General features: G+C 40.0%; 1 protein-coding gene across 3 annotated transcripts in view; it reads left to right on the forward strand.

The window, feature by feature from the left end:
* CSN1b (COP9 signalosome subunit 1b) overlaps positions 1 to 22531 on the forward strand; it is a 61228-nt gene extending 38697 nt beyond the window's left edge. For 2 of the 3 annotated variants that reach the window (XM_053771553.2, XM_053771554.2), the window contains exons 9-13: positions 12917 to 12946; positions 15107 to 15212; positions 16826 to 16914; positions 18674 to 18803; positions 20760 to 21124. In XM_053771553.2, the coding sequence (XP_053627528.1) occupies positions 12917 to 12946; positions 15107 to 15212; positions 16826 to 16914; positions 18674 to 18803; positions 20760 to 20990 (586 nt within the window). In that variant the 3' untranslated portion in view covers positions 20991 to 21124. Of the gene's footprint in view, positions 1 to 12916; positions 12947 to 15106; positions 15213 to 16825; positions 16915 to 18673; positions 18804 to 20759 lie in introns of all 3 variants that reach the window. The other variant, XM_053771555.2, reaches the window with a different exon arrangement.
* Positions 22532 to 27652: the final 5121 nt, after the last annotated feature.

The following is a 27652-nucleotide window of genomic DNA, read 5'->3' on the forward strand; positions in this document are numbered from 1 at the left end:
ACATAATTGGTCGCATTCGGAGGTAATCGTTATGCGGGGGTCCACTGTATTTGCTTTTTGGTGGATAGCTATAACATCTATCTTTCTTTCAACAAACCAGTCGTATCCCACTGAGGCAAGGTGGCCCAAAAAGATAAACAAAAGTTTCTTTTTTTATATTTAGTAATATTTACAGAAGGGGTTGCTAGCCCCTTGATCCCGGCATTTTAGTCTCCTCTTACGACACACACCGTACTCTGTCCTATTGCATTAGATAAATATCTGAGAAACCAGGAATATTCTGGAAGAACTTAATGTATTTAAATACTTAGATGCAGACATGTCAGCAAAGGAGTCTATAAAACACAAGACGAACCATAGAATAGATGAAAAAAAGCAAAGTGGAGAGTTGAGACATCTGTGGAAAAAGTTGATTATCTATGTACCAGTGATAGTGATACCAACCATTTTATGTGGATGTGAGCCGTGAGCTTTAAATGTTACAGCAAGGAGGAGGCTGAAACCAGCGGAGATGTCATGTTTGAGAGTAATGTGTGGTGTGAATATTATGCAAAGAATTCAGGGCAGAGAAATTCAAAGACTGTATGGCATGGTAAAAAGGTATTATTCTTGGGGACAGTAATGCAGTAACAAACAAAGTGGCCCAGGTGTTTAGTGAGGATAGAGCAGAATAGGGTAATCAAGGTGGTGTATAAATTGGGTGTGGAAGGAAGTAATGGTAAGAATCATCCCAGGAAGGATTGGAGGGAAGGTGTGAAGTAGGTTTTAACCCTTTGAATATCCTGTCACGTAGTTCTACAGCTTTGAAGCCTGGGTCCAAGCCGCAGTTCTACCCCATGCGATCACCTCACTCAGATAAGCTATGAGTGGTAAATTTGGGCCTAGCTATGAGAGAATGTATCTTTGGTAAGTGTGCACCATATAAAACAAATCCTGCAGCATGCAGTGCATGATGAGAAAAAAAAATGGAACCTTGTTTTTGGATTAAAACAGCGCCTTTGTGGTGTATTTTCGTATTTTTTTACGATTATATTCACGGTTTCTTGGTTTCATTTGATAGAATGGAAGATTTATTACAGAAATAGAGATGATTTTGATTAGTTTTAGTACTGAAAATAGCTTGAAATTGAGCTCAAAGCAGTGGAAATGTTCGATTTTTGTCAGTGTTCAAGAGTAAACAAATAACGTAATGCATCAAATAAGTACATGTCAAATGGTGGGTCTAATATACATTTATAAATGCGCTTATGTTATTTATACAATTATTACAATACAGTGGACCCCCGCATACCGTCGGCATCACATAATGTTTAATCCGCATACCGCTCGCTTTTATCGCAAAAATTTTGCCTCGCATACCACTCAAAAACCCGCTCGCCGCTGTTCGTCCGAGACGCGTCCAATGTGCGCCCTTAGGGGGGATTACCAACAGACCCCTGGCAGTCTTCAAGCTGGCACTGGACAAGCACCTAAAGTCAGTTCCGGATCAGCCGGGCTGTGGCTCGTATGTTGGTTTGCGTGCAGCCAGCAGCAACAGCCTGGTTGATCAGGCTCTGATCCACCAGGAGGCCTGGTCTCAGACCGGGCCGCGGGGGCGTTGACCCCCGGAACTCTCTCCAGGTAAACTCCAGGTTAGCCAGCCTCACATGTGCCGCCGGTGGCATTGTTTACCAGCCAGCCTCCGCGGTAACATCCAAGCATACAATCGGAACATTTCGTATTATTACAGTGTTTTTGGTGATTTTATCTGCAAAATAAGTGACCATGGGCCCCAAGAAAGCTTCTAGTGCCAACCCTACAGCAATAAGGGTGAGAATTACTATAGAGATGAAGAAAAAGATCATTGATAAGTATGAAAGTGGAGTGCGTGTCTCCGAGCTGGCCAGGTTGTATAATAAACCCCAATCAACCATCGCTACTATTGGTGGTACAGCTGCTGCTGCTGCTGCTGCTGTAGTACCGTCTGCTGCTGCTGTAGCATCGTCTGCTGCTGCTGTAGCACTGTCAGCTGCTGCTGCTGTTGTACCACCGTCAGCTGCTGCTGCTGCTGTTGTAGTACCGTCTGCTGCTGCTGTAGTACCGTCTGCTGCTGCTGTAGCATCGTCTGCTGCTGCTGTAGCATCGTCTGCTGCTGCTGTAGCATCGTCTGCTGCTGCTGTAGCACTGTCAGCTGCTGCTGCTGCTGTACCACCGTCAGCTGCTGCTGCTGCTGCTGCTGCTGCTGCTGCTGCTGCTGCTGTAGTACCGTCTGCTGCTGCTGTAGCATCGTCTGCTGCTGCTGTAGCATCGTCTGCTGCTGCTGTAGCATCGTCTGCTGCTGCTGTAGCACTGTCAGCTGCTGCTGCTGTAGCACCGTTGTTGGTGTGGCTTATTGAGAATACCAAGAAACAATTAACCCCAGAGGATTTGCCACCCAGGATAACCCAAAAAAGTCAGTGTCATCGAAGACTGTAACTTATTTCCATTGGGGTCCTTAATCTTGTCTCCCAGGATGCAACCCACACCAGTCGACTAACACCCAGGTGAACAGGGAAAAATGCCTGGAACTAGTGCTCATATTGGTGAATTTAAAGCCAGCAAAGGTTGGTTTGAGAGATTTAAGAATCGTAGTGGCATACACAGTGTGATAAGGCCTGTTCTGGAAGAAAATGCCAAACAGGACCTACAGTACTCAGGAGGAAAAGGCACTCCCAGGACACAGTGTCTCATCAGTCATTGCTGCATCTTCAATAAAGGTAAGTGTCATTTATTCTTCATTTAGTAGAGTAGTACATGCACAATATATATTGTGCATGTACTACTCTACTATTGTGCATGTATCCTTCTCTTTGTGTGTAGGAAAATGTATATTTCATGTGGTAAAATTTTTTTTTCATACTTTTGGGTGTCTTGCACGGATTAATTTGATTTCCATTATTTCTTATGGGGAAAATTCATTCGCATACCGATCATTTCGCATAACAATGAGCCCTCTTGCACGGATTAAAATCGCTATGCGGGGGTCCACTGTATAGCATAATAGTAAATCATCTTTTTTTTTAGTGTGAATGAAAATTTTTTGTGAATAAAAAAATCAAAATAGAATTCATCTGTAAAGCCTGGAAATGTAACTAATAAACAGAGGAAATGACTGCATTATTTATTCTGGACCCTACTTTGAAATTAGAATATTTTGAACTTTGTGTGAAATAGGCCAAATTACCAATTTCTAATCACTTATTGGGTAGTTGAAATAGTTGATTGGCACCTTATTGGGTAGTTGAAATAGTGTAATTGGTGCTTAAAATAGGAGTCAAAGTGGGCAAAATTGCCGATGTGTAAATATCGCTGATGCAGTAAAATTCGTGATCATGCAATTTCGTCAATTTTCCATCAAATTGTGTACTTTTTATTTTATTACCTTCAGAAAAAGATTCTCTACCATTTCAATAACAAAAAATTGAGGGGGGGGGGGGGAATTCTTGGACCCTGTGGACAAGTTTCAGATTGGGGGTCTGGACTCTGCAAGGGATAAGATGCAGCAGACATGTGTGAATGTGTTACTGAGTTGAGTGGTAGTTTTAATGCAAGCAAAGTAGTATTTATGAAGGGATTCACAGAAACCAGTTAAGAACATAAGAAAGAAGGAACACTGCAGCAGGCCTACTGGTCCATGCGAGGCAGGTCCAAGTCTCCTACCGGCTTGAGCCAATGCTCCAACCTAGTCAGGTCAGGTCACATTCACTTAAGGAAGGAACACGGCAACTGACCTAGTAGCTCAAGCTAATCAGGTCCAACTCACACCCACCCACACCCACTCATGTATTTATCTAACCTATTTTTAAAACTATATAACGTTTTAGCCTCTATAACTGTACTTCGGCGTTTGTTGCACTCGTCCACAACTCTATTACCAAACCAGTGCTTTCCTGTATCCTTCCTGAATCTGAATTTTTCCAACTTAAAACCATTGCTACAAGTCCTGTCTAGGCTAGATATTTTCAGCACGTTATTTACATCCCCTTTATTTATTCCTGTCTTCCATTTATACACCTCAGTCATATCCTCCCTAATTCTACGCCTTTCTAGAGAGTGCAGATTCAGGGCCCTCAGTCTATCCTCATAGGGAAGATTTCTGATACATGGGATCAACTTTGTCATCCTCTTGGAGGTGGTTTGTGCAGTGTCTTTCTCTGGTGAGATGGAGGTGTTATAGTTAAGAGCAGTGGTTCTTAACCCTATCACAGTTGGTCTTTGTCTCTACATTCTGCTCATGTAAGATTCTACGTTTAAAAATGCAATATTGCTGAGAAGAGTGAAAAAGGAAGTCAGATACTTGGCCTCTATTTAAATACAGAATACCCTTGATTTAACCCTTTGAGGGTCACTAGGCCCTCTCAGAGACTTGTTCTCAGGGTCGCCAAAATTTAAAAAAAAAAAAAAAAAAAAATTTCATATGAAAAGATAGAGAATCTTTTCCCGATCATAATGACACAAAAAGTATGAAATTTGATGGACAACTTATGGAATTATGCCCTCGTGAAGTTAGCGGTCTCGACGATGTTCACGGCGATTTTGCCCACTTTGAGCTATATTTTTGGCCAATTCCAATGTACTAATCGACAAAAATCATAACTATTTCGCTAGAACTCCGTTTTTTCTATCGAATGAGTACAAGAAACCACCCATTTACCGATTTCAACTATCCAATAAAGTGGTTAGAATTTAGCAATTTTGCCAATTTCACACAAATTTCAAAAGATGCCAATTTCCAAATAGGGTCCAGAATAAACAAGAAAGACATTCCTGGCATTAAAATAACATTTCCTCTGTTCATTAGTCACGTCCCCAGGCCCCTCTTACATTTCTTTTGCTTTCCACTTTTGATTTTTTATTCTCACAAAATATAGAAGATTTACTGTTATGCAGACTACTGCATTAGTGTAGAAATGGTATAAATAATATCGGTGCACTTGTGAAAGAATATTATACTCACCAGTTGACGTATATTGAACGCTTAGCATTTGTTTACTTATGAACTTTGGTAAAAATCGAACATTTCTGCTACTTTGAGCTCAATTTCAAGGTACTTTTCATTGTAAAACCAGTCAAAATCATCTCAATTTTTGTAATATGTCTTCCATTCTATACAATGAGACCAGGAAAACTAAAATACAACAATAAATACCATACGAAAATACAGCGCAAAGTCGCTGTTTTAAACCAAAAACATGGTCAAAGTTTTTTTTTCTCATTACGCACTGTGTGCTGCAGGATTTTTTTTATACTGCGCACACTGACCACATAGACCCATTCTTTCATATGTAGGCCTACCAGCTTTCTCTTGCTAGATTTGAGAGCGCTAGAATTTATGCGTTCTAGTACGTCAAAAACCCTGGCGCGTAAGCCGTACTAGTACGGCCGAAACCCTGAAAGGGTTAATGGACCTTGATGTAATGAACTTTGGAAACATAGAGCAAAATCCACCATCCAACGAACAAAGTGCGTTGGTTACAGAGTTGACTGTTTTTGTTATCACAGCAATATATTCTCCTCTCTTAATATACCACAGTCACCATTACCAATCACCCGCTACTTCCTATTAGTCAGTTAAATTGAGGGTTTGCAGTACTTTAACAAATACAGTCTCCAAGAGTGAATATCATGATGCTGTAGTAGGTGAAGACGGTGATGTGATCTCCGATTTAAACTTTATCAGGACACCAAGTAATGCTGATCACTAGGATCAGGAACTGCTGAGTAAGACTTGTGGCAGTTAGAATTACTAGCATTTCTAATAGTTTTTTAAACATTTTACAAGCTTGCTTTCTTCTTTCAACAAACTGGTCGTATCCCACCAAGGTAGGGTGGCCCAAAATGAAAAACAAAAATTTCTCCTTTTAAATTTAGTAATATATACAGGAGAATGGGTTACTAGCCCCTTGCTCCTGGCATTTTAGCCGCCTCTTACAACACGCATGGCTTACAGAGGAAGAATTCTGTTCCACTTTCCCATTGAGTTTAAAGCTTACATAGCAACTGATATATGCCTAGGGCAGTCCCTGGTCAGTCTAGCAAAACTCTTAAGATCATTTTTGGAAAGGTGAAAAAAAAAAAGGTTAACTTATTCTGGCATAGGCTACTGGTAATATATCTTACATCTATGCCCTAAAGTGAATTGGAAATGCAGATTGTATGGTGAATGTTGTTAGTCTGAAAATTTTTAACTTTGATGGTATTGTATTGCTACCTAGTAATGCAAAGCATTAATTTACTTGTAAATATTCTTCTCTAAAGTATGCTCCACAAGTAGAAAAAAAAGGTGGCCTTTCATTGTAAATGAAAAGAAAACTGGGAGGATTCTTGTAGTTCTCAGGTTTTTGGGCAGCAATAGAAGCCCTTGGTAAATAAGTGTTCATACCTAGGCTCATTACAGATACGTCTTGCTACTTCTACTTACACTTAGGTCACACTACACATACATGTACATGTTTATTTATACACACTCATCTGAGTTTTCTTTGATTTTATCTTAATAGTTCTTGGTCTTATTACTTTTCCTTTTATATCCATGAGGAAGTGGAATAAGAATCTTTCCTCCGTAAGCCATGCGTGTTGTAAAAGTCGACTAAAATGCCAGGAACAATGGGCTAGTAACCCCTTTTCCTGTAATAATTACTAAAAAGAATAATAAGAAAATTGTCAAAGTGGGAAGTCTGAATGTGTGTGGATGTTGTGCAAATGATAAGAAGGAGATGATTGTGGATATTATGAATGAGAAGAAGCAGGATGTCCTGGCTTTAAGTGAAACAAAGCTGAAGGGGGTGGGAGAGTTTCAGTGGAGAGGAATAAATGGGATTAGGTCAGGGGTTTCAAATAGAGTTAGAGCTAAAGGAGGAGTAGCAATAATGTTGAAGGATAAGTTATGGCAGGAAAAGAGGGACTATAAATGTATTAATTCAAGGATTATGTAGAGTAAAATGAAGGTTGGATGTGTAAAGTGGGTTATAGTAAGCGTATATGCACCTGGAGAAGAGAGAAGTGTAGAGAGAGAGAGAGATTTTGAGAAATGTTGAGTGAATGCGTGGGGAGTTTTGAACCAAATGTGAGAGTAATGGTGGTTGGGGATTTCAATGCTAAAGTGGGTAAAAATGTTGTGGAGGGAGTAGTAGGTAAATTTGGGGTGCCAGGGGTAAATGAAAATGGGGAGCCTTTAATTGAGCTATGTGTAGAAAGAGGTTTGGAAATAAGTAATACATATTTTATGAAGAAGATAAATATACAAGGTATGATATAGCACGTAATGAAAGTAGTTAGATTATGTATTGGTGGATAAAAGGTTGATGGGTAGGCTCCAGGATGTACACGTTTATAGAGGGGCAACTGATACATCGGATGATTATTTAGTTGTAGCTACAGTTAGAGTAAGAGGTAGATGGGAAAAGAGGAAAATGGCAACAAGTAAGAGAGAGTTGAAAGTGTATAAACTAAGGGAGGAGGAAGTTCAGGTGCGATGTAAGCAACTATTGGCAGAAAGGTGGGCTGGTGCAAGTATGAGTAGTGGGGGGTTGAAGAGGGTTGGAATAGTTTTAAAAATGCGGTACAGTGGACCCCCGCTTTACGATCAGCTCCCAATGCAACCAATTATGTAAGTGTGTTTAGGTAAGTGCGTTTGTACGTGTATGTTTGGGGGTCTGAAATGGACTAATCTAATTCACAATATTCCTTATGGGAACAAATTCGTTCAGTAATGGCACCTGAACATACTTCTGGAATAAAATATCGTAAACCGGGGGTCCACTCTATTAGAATGTGGGGCAGAAGTTTGTGGTTATAGGAGGGTGGGTGCAGGAGGAAAGAGGAGTGATTGGTGGAATGATGAAGTAAAGGTTGTGATAAAAGAGAAAAAGTTAGCTTATGAGAGGTTTTTACAAAGCAGAAGTGTTATAAGAAGAGTAGAGTATATGGAGAGTAAAAGAATGGTGAGAGAGTGCAAAAGGAGAGCAGATGATAGTGTGGGGGAGTGGAGTGAGTTAAACAAGTTAAGAAAGCCTAGTGAACGAATGGATTTGTCAGTTAAAAACAGTAGGGGAGTTAATAGATGGGGAGATGGAGGTTTTGGGTAGATGGCGAGAATATTTTGAGGAACTTTTAAATGTCGACGAAGAAAGGGAGGCGGTAATTTCATGCACTGGACAGGGAGGAATACCATCTTTTAGGAGTGAAGAACAGGCTGTGAGTGTGGAGGTGCATGAGGCATTACGTAGAATGAAAGGGAGTAAAGCAGCTGGAACTGACGGGATCATGACAGAAATGTTAAAAGCATCGGGAGATATAGTGTTGGAGTGGTTGGTATTTTTGTTTAATAAATGTATGAAAGAGGGGAAGGTACCTAGGGATTGGTGGAGAGCATGTATAGTCCCTTTATATAAAGGGAAGGGGGACAAAAGAGATTGTAAAAATTATAGAGGAATAAGTTTACTGAGTATACCAGGAAAAGTGTACAGTAGGGTTATAATTGAAAGAATTAGAGGTAAGATAGAATGTAGGATTGTGGATGAGCAAGGAGGTTTTAGAGTGGGTAGGGGTTGTGTAGGTCAAGTGTTTACATTGAAGCATGTATGTGAACAGTATTTAGATAAAGGTAGGGAAGTTTTTATTGCATTTATGGAATTAGATAAGGCATATGATAGAGTGGATAGGGGAGCAATGTGGCAGATGTTGCAAGTAGTATATGGAATAGGTGGTAAGTTACTAAATGCTGTAAAGAGTTTTTATGAGGATAGCGAGGCTCAGGTTAGGGTGTGTAGAAGAGAGGGAGACTACTTCCCGGTAAAAGTAGGTCTTAGACGGATGTGTAATGTCACCATGGTTGTTTAATATATTTATAGATGGGGTTGTAAAAGAAGTAAATGCTAGGATGTTCGGGAGAGGGGTGGGATTAAATTATGGGAAATCAAATACAAAATGGGAATTGACACAGTTGCTTTTTGCTGATGATACTGTGCTTATGGGAGATTCTAAAGAAAAATTGCAAAGGTTAGTGGACGAGTTTGGGAGTGTGTGTAAAGGTAGAAAGTTGAAAGTGAACATAGAAAAGAGTAAGGTGATGAGGGCATCAAATGATTTAGATAAAGAAAAATTGGATATCAAATTTGGGAGGAGGAGGAGTATGGAAGAAGTAAATGTTTTCAGATAGGGAGTTGACATGTCGGAGGATGGATTTATGAAGGATGAGGTTAATCATAGAATTGATGAGGGAAAAAAGGTGAGTGGTGCATTGAGGTATTTGTGGAGACAAAAAAAGTTATCTATGGAGGCAAAGAAGGGAATGAAATTAAGACACATGTGCAACATCTGGGTATCTTTATTGTAGACGTTTCGCCATCCAGTGGCTTCATCAATACAAATTCTAGGACATAACTTGAAGACAGTAAGACTATGTACAGAAGATGAGGTAATCAGTCCCTCAACCTTGGAGTAGGTGCGAAGAGCACTGTAGTCGTGGAGATTCTCCACTGTAGTCGTGGAGATTCTCCACGACTACAGTGCTCTTCGCACCTACTCCAAGGTTGAGGGACTGATTACCTCATCTTCTGTACATAGTCTTACTGTCTTCAAGTTATGTCCTAGAATTCGTATTGATAAAGCCACTGGATGGTGAAATGTCTACAATAAAGATACCCAGATGTTGCACATGTCTTAATTTCATCTTGTCGGTATTATATACCATTCTTGCACAAAAAAGGGAATGTATGAAAGTATAGTAGTACCATCACACTTATATGGGTGTGAAGCTTGGGTTGTGAATGCAGCAGCGAGGAGGCGGTTGGAGGCAGTAGAGATGTCCTGTCTAAGGGCAATGTGTGGTGTAAATATTATGCAGAAAATTCGGAGTGTGGAAATTAGGAGAAGGTGTGGAGTTAATAAAACTATTAGTCAGAGGGCTGAAGAGGGGTTGTTGAGGTGGTTTGGTCATTTAGAGAGAATGGATCAAAGTAGAATGACATGTAGAGAGTATAAATCTGTAGGGGAAGGAAGGCGGGGTAGGGGTCGTCCTCAAAAAGGTTGGAAGGAAGGGGTAAGGGTGTTTTGTGGGCGAGGGGCTTGGACTTACAGCAGGCATGCGTGAGCGTGTTCGATAGGGGTGAATGGAGATGAATGGTACATACAGTGGACCCCCGGTTAACGATATTTTTTCAATCCAGAAGTATGTTCAGGTGCCAGTACTGACCGAATTTGTTCCCATAAGGAATATTGTGAAGTAGATTAGTCCATTTCAGACCCCCAAACATACACGTACAAACGCACTTACATAAATACACTTACATAATTGGTCGCATTCGGAGGTGATCGTTTTGCGGGGGTCCACTGTATTTGGGACCTGACGATCTGTTGGAGTGTGAGCAGGGTAATATTTAGTGAAGGGATTCAGGGAAACCGGTTATTTTTATATAGCCAGACTTGAGTCCTGGAAATGGGAAGTACAATGCCTGCACTCTAAAGGAGGGGTTCGGGATACTGGCAGTTTGGGGGGATATGTTGTGTATCTTTATACGTATATGCTTCTCAACTGTTGTGTTCTGAGCAACTCTGCAAAAACAGTGATTATATGTGAGTGAGGTGAAAGTGTTGAATGATGAAAGTATTTTCTTTTTAGGGGTTTTCTTTCTCTTTGGGTCACCCTGCCTCGGTGGGAGACGGCTGACTTGTTTAAAAAAAAAAAAAAAAAAAAAAAACTAGGCTCATAATAGGAATTCAGTAATCTGTGAAGCAGTGCTTTTTTCAGCTTGGTCACTAAACAACAACATATAGTTTTGTATCTTGCTAAGATCTTTGAAATATGTAAAGAATTTGGTCCCAGGTACACCCACACTTTTAATTCAAGAAAATGTGCATTATTGAGTTTTGGTACTCAAGACTCTGATTGTCTAAATTGGTAGTGTTTGGATAATGTTGTATCTTCAGGTTAGCTGAAAATATTTTTTTGAAGTCAGCAAGTTGTAAGAAATTGTTTCAGATAGGCAGTTTGTTGCCGAGAATTCAAAATATGGTGGTGGTTAAATCAGTTTTTTTTGTGCTTTGTGTTTCAAGATGAGTATGATTCAGGTTAATCCAATTTTAGAATTTATATGTAATTTCATATTTCTAAATCCACAGAAGTGTATAAATAAAGTTAAAAGGTTTAGACATAAAACAAATAAAAATGAGTGTACTATTACCAGCAGTAACAGTAAGTTACCTGTTTTAGTGTTGGTAGTAAAGGATTTTCTTGGGAAGGGGAGGGGGCATTATCTTTTTTTTTTTTTAATTGTCAGTCAGTCTTGCCAGAAGTATGATGACATCACAGTTCAGATGGCCTTCCAAATTGCACCATTCTTGCATCTTCCTTAGAATGCAGGCACTATACTTAAGTCCTGGAGGTAGTAAGTCTGACTAACTAGTTTCCCTGAAACCTTTCACAAATGTTACCTGCTCACACTCCCACAGCATGTCAGGGTATAAAAACCACTTAATCTCCACCGTTATCTAACAAGACTGTTGGATGTTAAAGCCCTTAACACACGAAACCTCCTTTACCCCTTTACAAAATAATTTTTGTAATTTAATCAGTGAGGCGAGATAGGCAATGAAAACAGATGGAATTTTTAACAGTGTTAACAACTGCAATATCTGCCAGGTGTCATAAGTTTTTAATTTTTGTTTATTATAAATGTGCATTCAGTATTTAGCATTAATTAATCTTATTTTCATAACTCCTAGTTAATGAAATGTGATTATGTAATTGAAACCATCACTAGCAGCTTGCTACCAATGGTCGAAAGATATACTTCCACATATTTATATTTCTGGTATTTTCTCTTACCAGTGGCATCAGATATTATACATCACGATGGTAGTATGAGCTTCTAAGCTGCATGGGGACATGGCACTGAACATGATGCATGTAAAAATGTGGTGTAAACAGTTACATCTTCATATGTCTAGCAGCAAGTGTGGACGAGTTGCTTGATATCATTGATATGGAATGCCTGCTGTGGCCTTTATACCCAATGAATATTTATAACACATATTCACGATGGCCAGCTGTGTCCATGAAGGTGAGAGGCCTTTTAATAAAAACTATAGTATACAGTAATTTTAGTAACTTGCATAGGCAGTAAACTATGGATGTGGCACACTAGCCATGAAGAATGCTACTGAATGTCCCAGGTGTGACATAACATGTAAAACACATGAACATTATTTTTTTTATTAAAATTTGTGTCCATGATAATATTTGACAAATGTCTATCCAATATTTTCATTGGTATGTTATAGGTAATACATGAATTTTTCTAGACAACTCGACATCTGTGAATGTTGCAGAAAATCTTTTAATGGGTAAAACTATTGTAATGAGCACTTGTTGAGTAAGAAGCAGATGGTAATTAAGAATACCAGATAATTGATTGCCTTTCAAGTGGGACTTGATTAGTCGATACAATCCATGAAACTCTCAACGTACTTTGGTTAGCAGTTCTCAGAAGTGAACAGGATTTAATTCTACATTCCAGCAGTTTGCACATTGCCAATTTGTCTCACTCTGCCAAACATATGTTGTTTTCCAGAGATTCTTGTTTTGATGCAATCACGCACTGAAAGTTGATGGCAATAGCTTTTCTAGTACAGTGATTCTCTTAAGCTTGCATATATGGAAGAATTATGTTAATTGGGTATTTTCTTCTGTTTTCTGCTACCTTAATGATTAGGGTACCATTTGCGTATATCCAGTTTTGAAGCACATATCCTTGTAATTTTGGTGGCATGCATAACACCTGTTACTATGATCATTTTAGTCAGAAGTCCTCCCACTTCTAGTGTTAGTCCTTAAATTTGCCAATATTCCTCTTAACGATTTTATAAGTGATTGGTATATCCCTCGACTCACTTTCAGTTCCTGCGTGGAGCATCCTCGCAGGAACTGGTATGTCCTCGAGATTTTCTTGTGTGAACGCCAATGCAAAGTATGCACCTAAGGTATCTTTCATCCATTATTACTTTAAAATTATCATTCAAGGATCCTACAATGACTTTCACCTTCATGATACTTCTGGTATGTGCATAAAATTACTTGGAATTTTTTTTTTTGGGGAGGGGGAGGGGGGGATCATATAGATGCTTATTCTGAATGTTTTTTTTTTTTTTACCTACAGCTAGCCCTCCACTTTCGCGAGTTCCACTTTCACAAGCTTCGAACATTCACGAATGCCCACCCACCCAATCATATACAATATTTTATGATGTTTTCCTGTGTTTTATGATTGTTCGTGGTTCAATAAGTTAAGGAAGCAGTATTGTTAGGCTAAGTAAATGCTATTATTATTTTTTTTTTTTATATAGCCGGACTTGAGTCCTGGAAATAAGAAGTACAATGCCTGCACTCTAAAGGAGGGTTTCGGGATATTATCAGTTTGGAGGGATATGTTGTGTATCTTTATACGTATATGCTTCTAAACTGTTGTGTTCTGAGCACCTCTGCAAAAACAGTGATTATGTGTGAGTGAGGTGAAAGTGTTGAATGATAATGAAAGTATTTTCTTTTTGGGGATTTTCTTTCTTTTTGGGTCACCCTGCCTCAGTGGGAGACGGCCGACTTGTTGAAAAAAAAAAATTGTGCATCAAAATATTTGCGAACGCTACAGTACAGTAGTATTATTATATTTCCCTACATCATATTTGCACACCAGACATTCACGAATTTTCAAGATTCACAAGGGTCTTGATCATCATATGTAGGTAGTAGGTTGGTAGATATCAGCCACCCAGGGAGGTACTACCGTCCTGCCAAGTGAGTGTAAAACAAAAGCCTGTAATTGTTTTACATGATGGTAGGATTGCTGGTGTCTTTTGTCTGTCTCATAAATATGCAAGATTACAGGTACATCTTGCTACTTCTACTTACACTTAGGTCACACTACACATACACGTACACGTTTATTTATACACACTCATCTGAGTTTTCTTTGATTTTATCTTGATCGTTCTTGTTTCTTATTACTTTTCCTTCTATATGAGGCCTGGTCACAGACCAGGCCCTGGGGGCGTTGACCCCCGGAACTCTCTCCAGGTAAATCTAACTCTTGCGAATGTGGAGGGCCTCCTGTATTTGATTTCCTGAATGGGTGCATTAAGAGATCTCTTGAAGGACGGGTGGAGATGTTGCAGTTGAGTGCAGTCTGATATACCTTTGATGGGTTTTGAAAATCTTTCTACTCCCACAGCCCAGTCCTGGCCCTGCCCTTAATTATGATGTCAGCACACTTCTGAAAAGATTGATTGAGTGGAAAATGGTGAATGTATTCTCTACTGTGGGTCACCTTGCCTTGGTGGGAAATGGTCATTAAAGATGAAAAAAAAATACAGGCTTGGGCATTTGTATATACTGTAGGTCTATTCAAATTCTGTTATCCTGAAATCACTGGGGCCGAGGGTGTTATGACATAACCAAAATTTTGCCTTAAAGCATGGGGTAATTATATTGTAAATCATTATAGCTAATGGCAGTCAGGTCATAATGTATAAGTACATATGAATGGAGGAGCACTGCAGCAGGCTTATTGACCCTTGCTAGGCAAGTTTTTCTCAGATCTAACCCTTCTCAGTTGTATATCTGTCCAATCTATTTTTAAAGCTACCCAGGGTTTATGCTTTAATGACCCTGCTTGGCATAGTGTTCCACTCATAGCAGGTATTTGGTGTGGTGTTGGCAATCATTACAACATTTATCAGTCACCATCAGGGAGAGAGAGGAAGGGCATCTTCATACATTTTCATTTGCGGTGCCAAATTTTTGTATTCTGATAGGAAATAGTTTATATAAGTAAAATAAAAATATTAGTGTAGCCTGTGTATTAGTACAGTATGAATGAGGTAATATCTGAAAATTAAGGGGCAGTATAAGACATTTGCAGATACAGTAACTGTCATTGAGGTGTTTATGAAAAGAATTCGAGTTGTCCAACAAATAAAATGAACTAATCTGAAACCACTTTAGAATTTATTTTTGTTAAATCTGTACCAATATGAATCATTTAATATGGCAGATTTAAGACTTGTATTATACATATATTTTTGCTTTTTCCAGTTCTTTTAAGCTGTTTTTGGAAGTGGAGCCCCAATTACGTGACATCATATTTAAGTTCTACGAGTCTAAATATGCTTCCTGCCTCAAACTTTTAGATGAATTAAAAGTAAGTAAAAGTAATTTTGTTCAAGATTGTTGTGTTAACCATTAAACTCAAATATTTACATATTGTACCTAATAATCAAGCTTATTTTATATAGGCATAGTTAACCCTTTCACTGTCTCTTTCATAGATCTATGTTGATGCTAGGGCTGCTTACATAGGTCTATGTTTTGAGCTTGCCTCCTTCAGATAAGCTGTGAGCAGTGAATTTTGGCACAGTATAAAAAATAAAGCCAACCATTGGCCATGTGTTCGGATTAAAATAGCAATTTTGAAGCATTTTCCAATATACTTTTATGGCTATGTGGCTATTTCTTGACATCATTTGATAGAATTGAAGACATACTACCAAGGTAGAGTTGATTTTGGGTAGTTTCAGAACTGGAAATAGTATGAAATTGGGCTCAAAGTAACAAAATATTCAATTTTCGATGATTTTCCAAGGGACAGGTAAGGCCCCCTACACCCCACAATCTGTTTTATGGGTTTTTTGCTATATGATTGAGTTATTGGGATATCATAAACCATGGCCAATCATTCCTGGTTATATTTTATCTGAGAAATACGGTAAATCTTCAGTAGAATAGAAGGTATAAATTGGCTAAGAATTTGTTCGAATTGAGCAGTAGAATTAGCAAACCGACGCATAAATTGCCCCCAGACCACTTATTGTACCTATGTAAACCATAAGTTTTCCATCAGATTTCGTATTTCTGGCGTCTTTACCTTCACAAAAAATTCTTTTCCATTTCGGAAGAATTTTTTTTTTTTTTAATACAAAGACTGAGCATTTTTAATTTCTGGGTTTCTGACAGTGAAGGGGTTAATAAGATTTGCTGCTTAATATTAACCCTTTCCTGTCTAAATTTCTCTACATTATTGACACCAGCATCACTCGTAGATATAAATTTTAAGCACAGGGCCTCAAATATGCTGTGAATGGTACATTTTGGCCTAGACATGAGATAATTGTAGTGAGTGTGCATGGTATAAAAAAAAATCCTGTCCCATGCAGTATATGATGAAAAAAGAACCCCTTACCTTATGTTTGAGTTAAAATACAGTAGTGACTTTGAAGTGTTTTCTAGGACAGTTTTATTAGCCAATTTTTAGCATCTGTTGATTGAATGGAAAACATAATACTGTATTGAAATAGATGTGATTTTCATTGGTCTCAAGACCTGAAGTACAGTGGCTTGAAATCGAGCTCAAAGTAGCAGAAATATTTGCTTGACAGTTTACCTGAGGACAGGAAAGGCTTCCATCCCCCAGTTTGTTGTATGGATTTTTCCCAAGGAATAGCACAAACCCCACTACCTTTGCTGGGTCTGTTGTATGGGTGTTTATTTTTTGTGTGGTGACAGATTGAAAATGGAGGGCAAATGTTATATAGGTGAGGCCTGGTGACAATGAACAGAAGAAAGGTTGCTTTAGTGGCCAGAATGCCTATGGTGTTTATTTTAGACTGTTATTAATTTGGAATTTGCAAGAAATTATAGTTACATCACCATTGATAAGCTTTTTGTGAATACGTACTGTATTTAAAGATAAACATAATTATAAGCAAAGAAATCTTATAGTGCACTGTTTAAGAATGATTGTACCTTGTCTTTCAGGATATTCTGATGTTGGACATGTATCTTGCACCTCACCTAAACACGCTCTACACTCGTATTAGGAATCGCGCACTTATCCAATACTTCAGGTAAGTCCAAAATACATTCTGAGAATGACCCTAAAATTTTGTTCTTCATATTTATTCCATCTACATGTGAGTATTTATTCCATCTACATGTGAGGCACATTAAAATCACAAAGATCAGCAAAGAAATAATAATTTAGAATGATACCTGATTGTTTTCAGGATTTTTCTGTTCCTTAATAATTCGATTTTGAGAATCTATTAAGCATTCTTTTGTGTAAATAAGAGACGACATTGGGGTTCCTGTCTATATTCGGACACTTCCTCATTTAAGCCACTTCCAAATAAGGGATATTACTGTATATCATGTACAGTTATAGGGGTTAAAATACCTTAAGGCAAGCAGTGCTGTTCTGGAGTTATTGCTTGAATAACATAACTGAGGGCAAATATGTTGGCAAGTGACATTTCTGAAGCCATGAAAAATTGTGAGTACTAGAATGTAAGATACTTAAAAGGTTAAACATCCATAGTGACATTACACATACTTGTCCTGGATAATAATATTCCTCTGTCCTGCATATCCTACCCTTTGGCTAAGTATCCTCGTAAATGCTCTTTACTGCTTTAAGTAACCTACCACCTTATCCACACATTTGTAACTGCCAGGTTGCTCCCCTATCCACCCTATTGTATGCCTTTTCTAAGTCATAAATGAAATGAAAATCAGTTCACTTCTATGAAGTGAAGGTCTGTCAGTCCTAAATTTAGTTTAGTAACAGTTTGAAAAAGTCTTGGACACAACCCAAACATTTTATAATATAGTGCAGTAGTCTCCCGTATCCATGAGTGATACGTTCCAAGACCTACCATGGATACCTGAAATTGTGGATGGTAGCAAACCCTATATATGTCATTTTTCGTTTACACACATACCTATGATAAAGTTTAATTAATAAATTAAGTCGAGAATTATAGTACATTTTCAATAATAGGAAGCACTTCACAGCATTTCTTAGGCTTTGAAGAAATGCCAGTACATCATACTTTTGTACTTTGGGGCCATTATTAAGCAAAATTAAGGTTTATTTTTGGACCACGGTAAACTGTGGATAACTGAAATCGTGGAAACCGAATCCTTGGATACGGGGGTTCAACTGTACAGTATTTATAAAAATGAAAAATCTCAAAGTATTGCACCATTTATAATGCCCCTGGCATTTATTAAACCTGTCTGTCTAGCCATCCAAAAGAATATTAATAAGACTTTTGTATATTAAATATTCTGTTAAGTCTTCTCCATTAGAATCTGTTTTTGTACACCAGTACTTTCAAATTCATTCATGCTAAGCATGGTCACTAATTATTTTAGAGGTTATTATAAATGTTATGCATACTGAAAGTATTAATAATTTTTAGACTGCTGCTGTAGCATTTAATAATTGTCTTTCTCTGCCTTCCAGTCAGTCATTTTTCCAGCATTATCTTCTTGCATATTCTGCTTAATCCTTTGTCATATTTATATATTACTACTGTTTTCTCAGGATTTAATGAATTATGCTAACATACATTTAAATCCAGTACAAGAAGATACAAAGGTCACTGCACCTATAGTCCTATCATTAATTGGATTTAATCTGCATTGTTTAGCTTCAGTTATTTTGCTTTTCATCATCACCAACAGTCTCATATCTAACTTTGTATGAGGAGGGGGGGGCAAAAGTCACTTTTCATACAGGCCCACTATTTCCTTGATTTAATCTGCATTTAACTTTTACTTAATTATTTTGCTTATCACCATCATCAGCTTCTTTTGCTACAGCCCGTACATGAGTGCGGATTTGGAGAAGATGGCTGTGGCTTTCAATACTACAATTTCTGCATTAGAAGATGAGTTAATGGCTCTAATACTAGATGGACAAATTCAGGCTCGGATAGACTCTCATAATAAGGTGAGTTTGGTTTTTATTTAGTTATTCTACATGAACTTAGGTTGAATGATAATAAAGGTAACAGTTTAAAGAAATTAGTATTTTTAAGACATTTAATAAGTTTTGTACTCAATGCCGCAGTCTAAAAGGATAGGTTTTGGTGCCACTTCTCACCAGTGATGCAGTCAGGAGTCCAGTCATGGGGGTGTTTAACTGTTTCATTGTCGAGACCCCTGCTCACAAACTTGCTCTGTGTCGAAAAAATTAAAAAAAAAAAAATTATGAAATGATAGAGAATCTTTCCCCAATGGTAATGACACCAAAAGTACGAAATTTCATGGAAAACTTAGGGAATTACGCTCTCACGAAGTTAGTGGTCTTGGTGATATTTACGCACTGGCGATTTTGGCCACTTTGAGCCCTATTTTCAACCAATTCCATTGTTCCAGTCGACCAAACTCGTAGGTATTTTTCTAGAACTCCATTTGCTCTATCGACTGAGTACAAGAAACTGCTCAGTTACTGATTACCCCTCAAGGAAGGTTCCTTGATGTTGGTGAGGGGCTCTTGATTTAGGGAATTGGATCTGAGCTCCAGTTCCCCGAATTAAGCCTGAATGCCTTCCACATCCCCCCCCAGGCGCTGTATAATCCTCCGGGTTTAGCGCTTCCCCCTTGATTATAATAATAATAATCAGTTACTGATTTCACCTATCCAATCAAGTGATCAGAAATTGGTAATTTGGCCAATTTCATACACAATTCAAGGTCAGTTTTAAAATAGGGGCCAGAATAAACAATGCAGATATTCCTATCACTAAAATAACATTTTCTCTGTTAATTAGTCACGTCTCCAGGCCCCTCTTTTATTACGCTTGCTTTCTATTTTTATTCACACAAAAAACAGAAGATTTACTGTTATGCAGACTACTGCATTATTGTAGAAAGACATAAACAATATCAGCGCATTTGTGAAAGAATATTAGACTCGCCAGTTGATGTGTATTGGATGTGTGGAGTGATTTGTTTACTCTTGAACATTGGCAAAAATCGAACATTTCCACTATCTTGAGCGCAATTCCATGGTACTTTTAGTCCGAAAACCATTCAAAATCATCTGTTTCTGTAATATCTTCCATTCTATCAAATGAAACCAAGAAAACAAGGATAAGACCATAAATCCCTTATGAAAATACACCGTTAAGTCAATGTTTTCAACCAAAAACACGGTCGGAGTTTTTTTTTTTATTATGAACTGCGTGCTGCAGTTTTTTTTTTTTTATATTGCGCACACTGACCACTCAGACCCATTCTCTCATGTGTAGGTCTACTAACTTTCTCCCGTTAGATTTGAGCTGCTAAAATTTTGGCGTATTACTACGGCACCAACAGTGAAAGGGTTAAGCCAGGATTTCAATATGGGAGCTTTAAATTCATAAACTGTTAAAAAAAAAAAAAATTAAATACACATGGTTCTTTCAGTATGTTACCTGGAGAGAGTTCCGGGGGTCAACGCCCCCCGCGGCCCGGTCTGTGACTATCATGCTTTTGTGGTCACTGTCAACATAATAGTGGAAATTCACCATTAATTTAAAAAACTGAAAAGTAATTACATCTGGAGAAAGTTTTAGCCCCATTAGTACATTACGTATTTTGAAACCATTTTCTTCTTACTTTTTGAACAGTTCTGAACTAACACTCAAGATAGATAATTATGACAAATTACTACATTTTCAAACACTAAAGATACCCAGGTGTTGCACATGTCTAATTTTCATCTTTTATTTTATTATATTGCACCCGTTTTTTATTTCTTGAGGACATCCTGTTTTTTCTTTGTCTTATATTGCATATCAAAACTGCTTCAGGAATGATAGCCAGAAATATACAAAATTTCTAATCTTTTCATCTTGGTCATTGTTAATGATTGTATTTTTCATCCCAAATATTTCTAACAATGTTAATAAAATATTTTCAGATCTTGTATGCCAAAGCAGTGGAAGAAAGGAGTATGACTTTTGAGCGATCGCTGGAGATGGGTCGTGAACACATCATGCGGGTCAAAGGCCTTATCCTGCGTTCAGCACTCATCAAGAATCAGATTCATGTTAAGAGTCCGCCGCGGGAAGGTAGTGGAGGGGGTGGGCAAGGAAGTGGAGATGTCACTATGGCAGCTACTAACAGTTCTGCAGCTGCTCCCAGGAACTAGAATATACATGCCAGTGTCCAGGCTGTGTTGAGACTAAATCTAGGCAAAATATCAGTCTGTGTGTTTGGCCCACTATGTGTGCCACGAGAGATGAGACTCTGTAAAACTTGCTCATTCGAGTTCTATATCTACAGTGCTGTACTGTACTGAGTCATTTCTTGTTCAATATGGCAAAAGATGCGTGTTTGTGAAAATATTCACTCGTGACAGTTATGCAGGAGTTCTGTGACACTCTTGCCTGTTTATTTGAAGCACGATCTAACACAACATCCAAGTGTGCTTAGTCCTTTGTGTGGTGATCACTGACTTGTGAACACTAGCAAATGAACCTCAGGAGGTCTGAATTATGTATATCTATGCTATTTACTTGGTGTTCGTTATACCACATTGTATAGTAAAACACAACCAAGACAAATTCAAGTGCTCACATAAACTACAGTGCGTCATTAAAGTGAATAGCCAAAGCATCAAATCAAGATTATAAACTGCAGCATTTGTGATTTAACACCATTATTAAATTTTTATGTAGAATGATGTGCTGTATTTTATATGTAATTTTTTTGAGTTGATTGCTAACTAATTTAAAAGAAAGGTTCTGAATTGACATAGTTATAAATTTTGTTTAGTACGAGTTTCTGAAAGGGATTACAGTTAGTATTTTTTTTTTTTTGTTTAGGGACCATTACTAAAAAAAAAAAGTGGCAGTGAACTGCAGGTTTTTGACTAGTCTTGTCACTGTGTGTGTGTGTGTGTCACAAATGCTGCTAATACAACAATATAATTGGTTATTCATGTGTTCTGTAGCTTGTGTTATAGCTCCCATTACCTGTTGCCTATTTATTGCGTTTGAAAATTTTTGGTATTTACCTATCATCATGCACAGACCAAGTCACTAGTCTAGACTTTTAAGTCAAAGTTTTGTTTATTAAATTGAGAGTTCAGCAGGAAATACAGGGTTGTCACATTCTGTAATTTTTGTTATTTTATAATGCAGCAAGTACATATATTTACTAGTAAGAAATGCAGTGTTCCTAAGAATTTTGCAGCTGCCTTGGAAGTTACAGTGGCCAGTTATCTATAGGGTTTTACTCTTCAGTGTAATGCTTTGAGATTCTTAATCACAGTGTATGCACAGAAGATCATACATAGTGTATTACCCAATGACATGCTGATTCACTGTTTTGCACCCTCTAACCAGGTTGCCCAAGTCCCCTCGAAGTCTAAGGACATCTGGTTTTAAATGACTCAAAAAAAAATTGAGAAATTGATTTAAGCCAAATAATCTTTGCTCTTGCATCAGCACTGCTTGAGGCTTGCCACCAGTGTATATGTTGAGGAAAAGAGAAGCAGCATCTCACTTTAACGAATTTAAAATCATCCTAAGGATCCAGTCACAAGCTGAGAAGTGGTCTTAAAGGAGAAACAGAAACTTCTCCATCCATATTAATTGTGCAAACCTTCACTTTGGGCTGCAGTGTTAAGAGTGGCTGGGGAAAAAAAAAGGTGATTTTCTATTGAGAATAGTAAAATAATAACACTTACCAGAGTTTTTCTTGCCTTAATTTATAGAATTTATTAAATTGAAACTAATTGATGCCATCTCTAGTGAAGTAAAGTTTCTTTGATATTTTTTGTTGTGTGTATCAACAGATTTTCTCCTCTTCAAGGGGGGCTCCTTGGCGTGGTGAAGAGGCTCTTGGTCTGAGGAATTAGCCCTGTCGGTCTTCTTCCTCAGACCGAACCTCCTCTTCAAGGGGGGCTCCTTGGCGTGGTGAAGAGGCTCTTGGTCTGAGGAATTAGCCCTGTCGGTCTTCTTCCTCAGACCGAACCTAATTACCCCCCATTCTCCCCTCCCCTATCCCATCCTCCCCATCCTCCCCTTTTTCCATTCCTCCTCCTCCTCCTCACCCCTCCCTTTTGCCCTTCCTCTTTTTAGCCTTCGTGATTTCTCCCACAGGCGCGCTAGTTCCTAGGTAGGGGAAAGGACACCGGGGTCCATCCCATTCCGTTGAGGTTTCTTGGCGGTGGCGTAGTTTGCCGTGGAATCTGGATTGCCTAGGGATGTCCCGATCCCTCTCCGGTATCCCGGAGTAGCTTTGGGTGTCTTTTGGGCGACGGGTGTATCTCTGGAAGCCACCTTTCGGATTCCGGGGGTGGTGGCTGAAGGAGGTATGCTTTGTGGCGGATATCCGGCCGCCCTCTCTTTTGTCCACCGAGGTAGCTCGGCAGATGTGAGGTTGCTATCCCAGATTGCTGGTTTACTGGCATGAAGGGTAGGGTATGGCACGGGTTCCATGCTGCATCTGCGCTACTAGCGGTGTCGAGTCCTCTTGGGCGCGGAGGGAGATTTCTGGCCCTTTCATCCCTCCTAGGAACTATCCCTCCCCGGTCCCCCCTTTTTTTTTTTTTTTCTTTTTTTTATTTTTATTTTCTTTTCTTCTTTCTTTTTTTTTCTTAAAAACAAAAAGAAAGAAGTAACCTAACCATGGCAGCCCTAGTCCATGAACCTGGTACCCCCGGGCCCCTTCTTGATACCGCACCCCGTTCTGACCCCGCCTCGTCTTTGGACCACTCTTCAGACATTCCTCATGCCTCTGTACCTATTGCCGGTGCTGTTTCCTCACCCGCTTCAGGTACTGAGGCCTCGACTGACTCCTTCGATTTATCAGACCTTCGCTCTCCTCTGACTATGCTTCCGGCCTCTCCCTCTACGGTGCGGCAATTTTCAAATCGCCGACCCGTTCCACGTCGGACCAACTCTGGTCCCACGCCTAAACGTCAACGACAATTACCTGCTGATGATACTTCTCCACCTTCACCTTCTCGTTCTTCTCAGAAACGATCGACACGTCCTTCACTACCTTTCCACGCTCAGTTTCAGACTGAACAGTGGACTAAATTCTTCACTTTACGACCAACTTCCTCTACTGCCTATCTTTCTGACCATAGTATTGGCAAGGCACTCCTACGCCATGTTGGTAAAGATATTTCTTTTCATGCTCTTAAGAGCGGTACGCGCATCATTACCGTACAGAATGCTACCCAGGCTCGTGAGCTCTCTCGTCTTTCCCATATAGATACTGTTCCTGTCACCCTTGAAAAACATCATTCCCTCAATTCTTGTAGTGGTACCGTTATTCTGCCCCATACCATAGTTCAACAAAATTTCCAGACATGTGGCACCGACATTCTAGAACAGCTGGAACTCCAAGATCTCCCAATCCTCAAGGTAGACACTTACGTTCTTCCTGCCCGTGGGCGGAGACGATACCCTAGCAATGTGGCTCGTTTAACTTTTGACAGCCGAGAACTCCCATCCTCCGTTTATATAGCAGGACATCGGTTACAAGTTCGAAAGGTGATCCCTACACCACAACAGTGTAGAAATTGCTGGCGATTTGGCCATCCAGCGAAATATTGCAGATCTATCGCCGAATGCCCAGTCTGTGGTGCCGATGACCATTCTAATACGTCTTGCAATCGATCTCCCTCTTGCCTTAACTGTCATGAGGCTCACCCTTCGTACTCTCGCCGTTGTCAGGTCTATTTAAACGAGCGGGAAATCCGTTACCTCAAAGAGACAGAAGGTCTCCCTTATGCCATGGCAGTTTCTCATCTCCGCCTCCAAGGGAGACTCCCACGTGTTTCTTATTCCCGTGTTTCAAAACGTCCCCCCACTTCTGGTATCCCATCTTCTACACCCACCTCTGTGGTTACCTCTCCCATAATCACTCCTGTATCTAATCCTTTTGCTGTCCTCGGCTCAGACGTCCCTACTTCAACGCCTCAGTCTAATCTCGCTTCTTCGAGTTCTCTCTTACAAGCCTCAGTATCGACGAGACCTCGTACGACACCTCTTCCCAATCGTCCCTCTACTTCTCAAAAGTCAAAAAAAGGTCCGGTAACACCTCCTACCCATCTTCCACCTCCTCATTTTACCCTCCCTGTCTCTGTCCCTAGTTCTTCCCCTCTCACTGGCTCAGTTACAAGTGCAGAGGTTCACCCTCCTCCTCGTAATGTACCTTCCTCCCCTGTTCCCTCCCAAGTTTCTTCCTCTTCTGCCACCTCCCAGGTTCCTGTCTCTTCTGTCCCCTGCCACGCTTCTCCAGTTCCCTCCACCCTTTCGCCCCCCCCTACCTTGGTACAGTCCAATACAGTTCCAATCTTTACTCATCCTCCCCCTACCATTCCCAATATTGTCTCCCATACGACATCTCTGAATTCCGAAACACTTGAAGCAATCTCTGAATATATTGCAGAGACCAAACCATCAATGGACACTGATCCACCTTCCGCTCTTTCTCTCTCCTCTGCTCCATCTGCGCAACTCCTTTCTTCACAGCGCACCGTTCCTTCGCTGCTTGAACATTTTCCACTGCCTCCGCATGTGGACTTTTCTAACCCTTCTAGTCCGTAGGAACCCTTACCTGCGGATTTCAAGTATCTTTATCATTGCCAATCATGGCCTTTTTACAGTGGAATATACGCGGCCTCAGGGGTAATCGGGGTGAGCTTCAGATGTTACTCTCCCAGTTTGCCCCTGTTGGTGTTTGCTTACAGGAACCAAAATTACACTCTGCTGTTATTTCTCACATCTCAGGCTATAATTTATTGTATTCTTCAGATCCTTTTCCTGATGGGACCTTTAATGAAAGTGCCCTTCTTCTCCGCACTGATATTCCGTACCATCAGCTATTTATTCATACTTCGCTGCATTACACAGCAGCCCGTATCCACTTACATAGGTGGTATACGCTCTGTTCTTTATATCTCTCTCCTTCTCGGGCATTATCTATTCCGGATTTTGCCTTCCTTGTTTCGTCATTACCGCCACCGATTCTGTTACTTGGTGATTTTAATGCCCACCATTTCCTCTGGGGAGGGTCTCACTGTGATTCCCGTGGAATTCAGTTAGAGGCTTTTCTTGCCACCCACCCCCTCCATGTTTTAAATACAGGTACTCACACCCATTTTGATCCTCGGACTCATACTCTCTCTTGCATCGATCTCTCAGTTTGCTCTTCCTCCGCCGCATTAGACTTTACTTGGTCTGTTCTCCCGGACTTACATGACAGTGATCATTTCCCAATCATTCTTTCTTCCCCTTCATATTCGCCACCTCTTCGCACCCCACGCTGGCAATTTAATCGGGCAAATTGGAACCTTTACTCACACCTGACTGTTTTTAAAGAGGTTCCTTCTTCGTCCTCCATCGATGAGCTTTTACACCTCTTCTCGTCTTCCGTTTTCACCGCAGCTTCTCATTCTATACCCCAAACTTCGGGCAGGCATTCTCAGAAATGCGTGCCTTGGTGGTCTCCTGCTTGTGCTCGTGCAGTACGTTTGAAACGCGCTGCATGGGGCAGGTACCGGTACAATAGAACCACAGAGCGACTCCTTGATTTTAAACAGAAGCGTGCGATCGCTCGCCGTGTCATCCGTGACGCTAAACGCACTTGCTGGCGAGATTATGTCTCCACCATCACCTCTGCTTCCTCTATGAGTGCAGTCTGGAAAAAAGTACGAAAACTGAGTGGTAAATATTCTCCTGACCCGGCTCCTGTTCTGCGAGTTGCCGGTGTTGATATAGCAAACCCACTAGATGTTGCCAATGAAATTGGCAATCATCTGGTCCGTATTTCTCAGGGACTCCATCTATGCCCCTCATTTCTTTCCTCAAAGTCTGCCAGAGAGTTAGCACCCTTGGACTTTTCTTCTCTCAGAGAAGAACAGTATAATGTGCCTTTTACACTTCAAGAACTGGAGGCAACACTCTCAGCTTGTCGATCATCGGCAGCTGGGCCCGACGACATTCATATTCGTATGCTACAACATTTACATCAGTCAGCCCTTGCAGTCCTATTACGCCTTTACAATCTTATTTGGTCACAAGGAGTTCTTCCACAGCTGTTGGTGAGGGGCTCTTGATTTAGGGAATTGGATCTGTGCTCCAGTTCCCCGAATTAAGCCTGAATGCCTTCCACATCCCCCCCCCCAGGCGCTGTATAATCCTCCGGGTTTAGCGCTTCCCCCTTGATTATAATAATAATAATTCCACAGCTGTGGAAATCCGCCATTGTTCTAAACCAGGCACTACGGGACATGAAACCTCCCACTATCGTCCCATTGCTCTTACCAGTGCAGTTTGCAAAGTAATGGAACGTCTAGTAAATAGACGTTTAGTGTGGTATTTAGAGACACACAACAGTCTCTCCACTCGTCAATATGGCTTTCGTAAGTGACGTTCTACCATAGACCCCTTACTGCGCTTGGATACGTATGTTCGTAATGCCTTTGCGAATAACCACTCAGTTATTGCCATATTTTTTGACCTTGAGAAGGCATATGACACAACTTGGAGGTATAATATTTTAGCCCAAGTCCACTCCTTAGGCCTTCGAGGCAATCTACCATCCTTCCTTAAGAACTTTTTAACTGACAGGCATTTCCGTGTTCGGGTTAATAATGTGCTCTCCCCGGACTTTGTCCAAGCTGAAGGTGTCCCCCAGGGATGTGTTCTGAGCACAACACTTTTTCTCCTTGCTATTAATGATTTGGCCTCTAGTCTTCCATCAAATATTTGGTCATCACTCTATGTTGATGACTTCGCTATTGCCTGTGCAGGCGCTGACTGTCACCTCCTTACAGTTTCTCTCCAGCAT

The sequence above is a fragment of the Cherax quadricarinatus genome, chromosome 5 (genome assembly GCF_038502225.1).
Source record: "Cherax quadricarinatus isolate ZL_2023a chromosome 5, ASM3850222v1, whole genome shotgun sequence".
NCBI classification, from domain to species: domain Eukaryota; kingdom Metazoa; phylum Arthropoda; class Malacostraca; order Decapoda; family Parastacidae; genus Cherax; species Cherax quadricarinatus.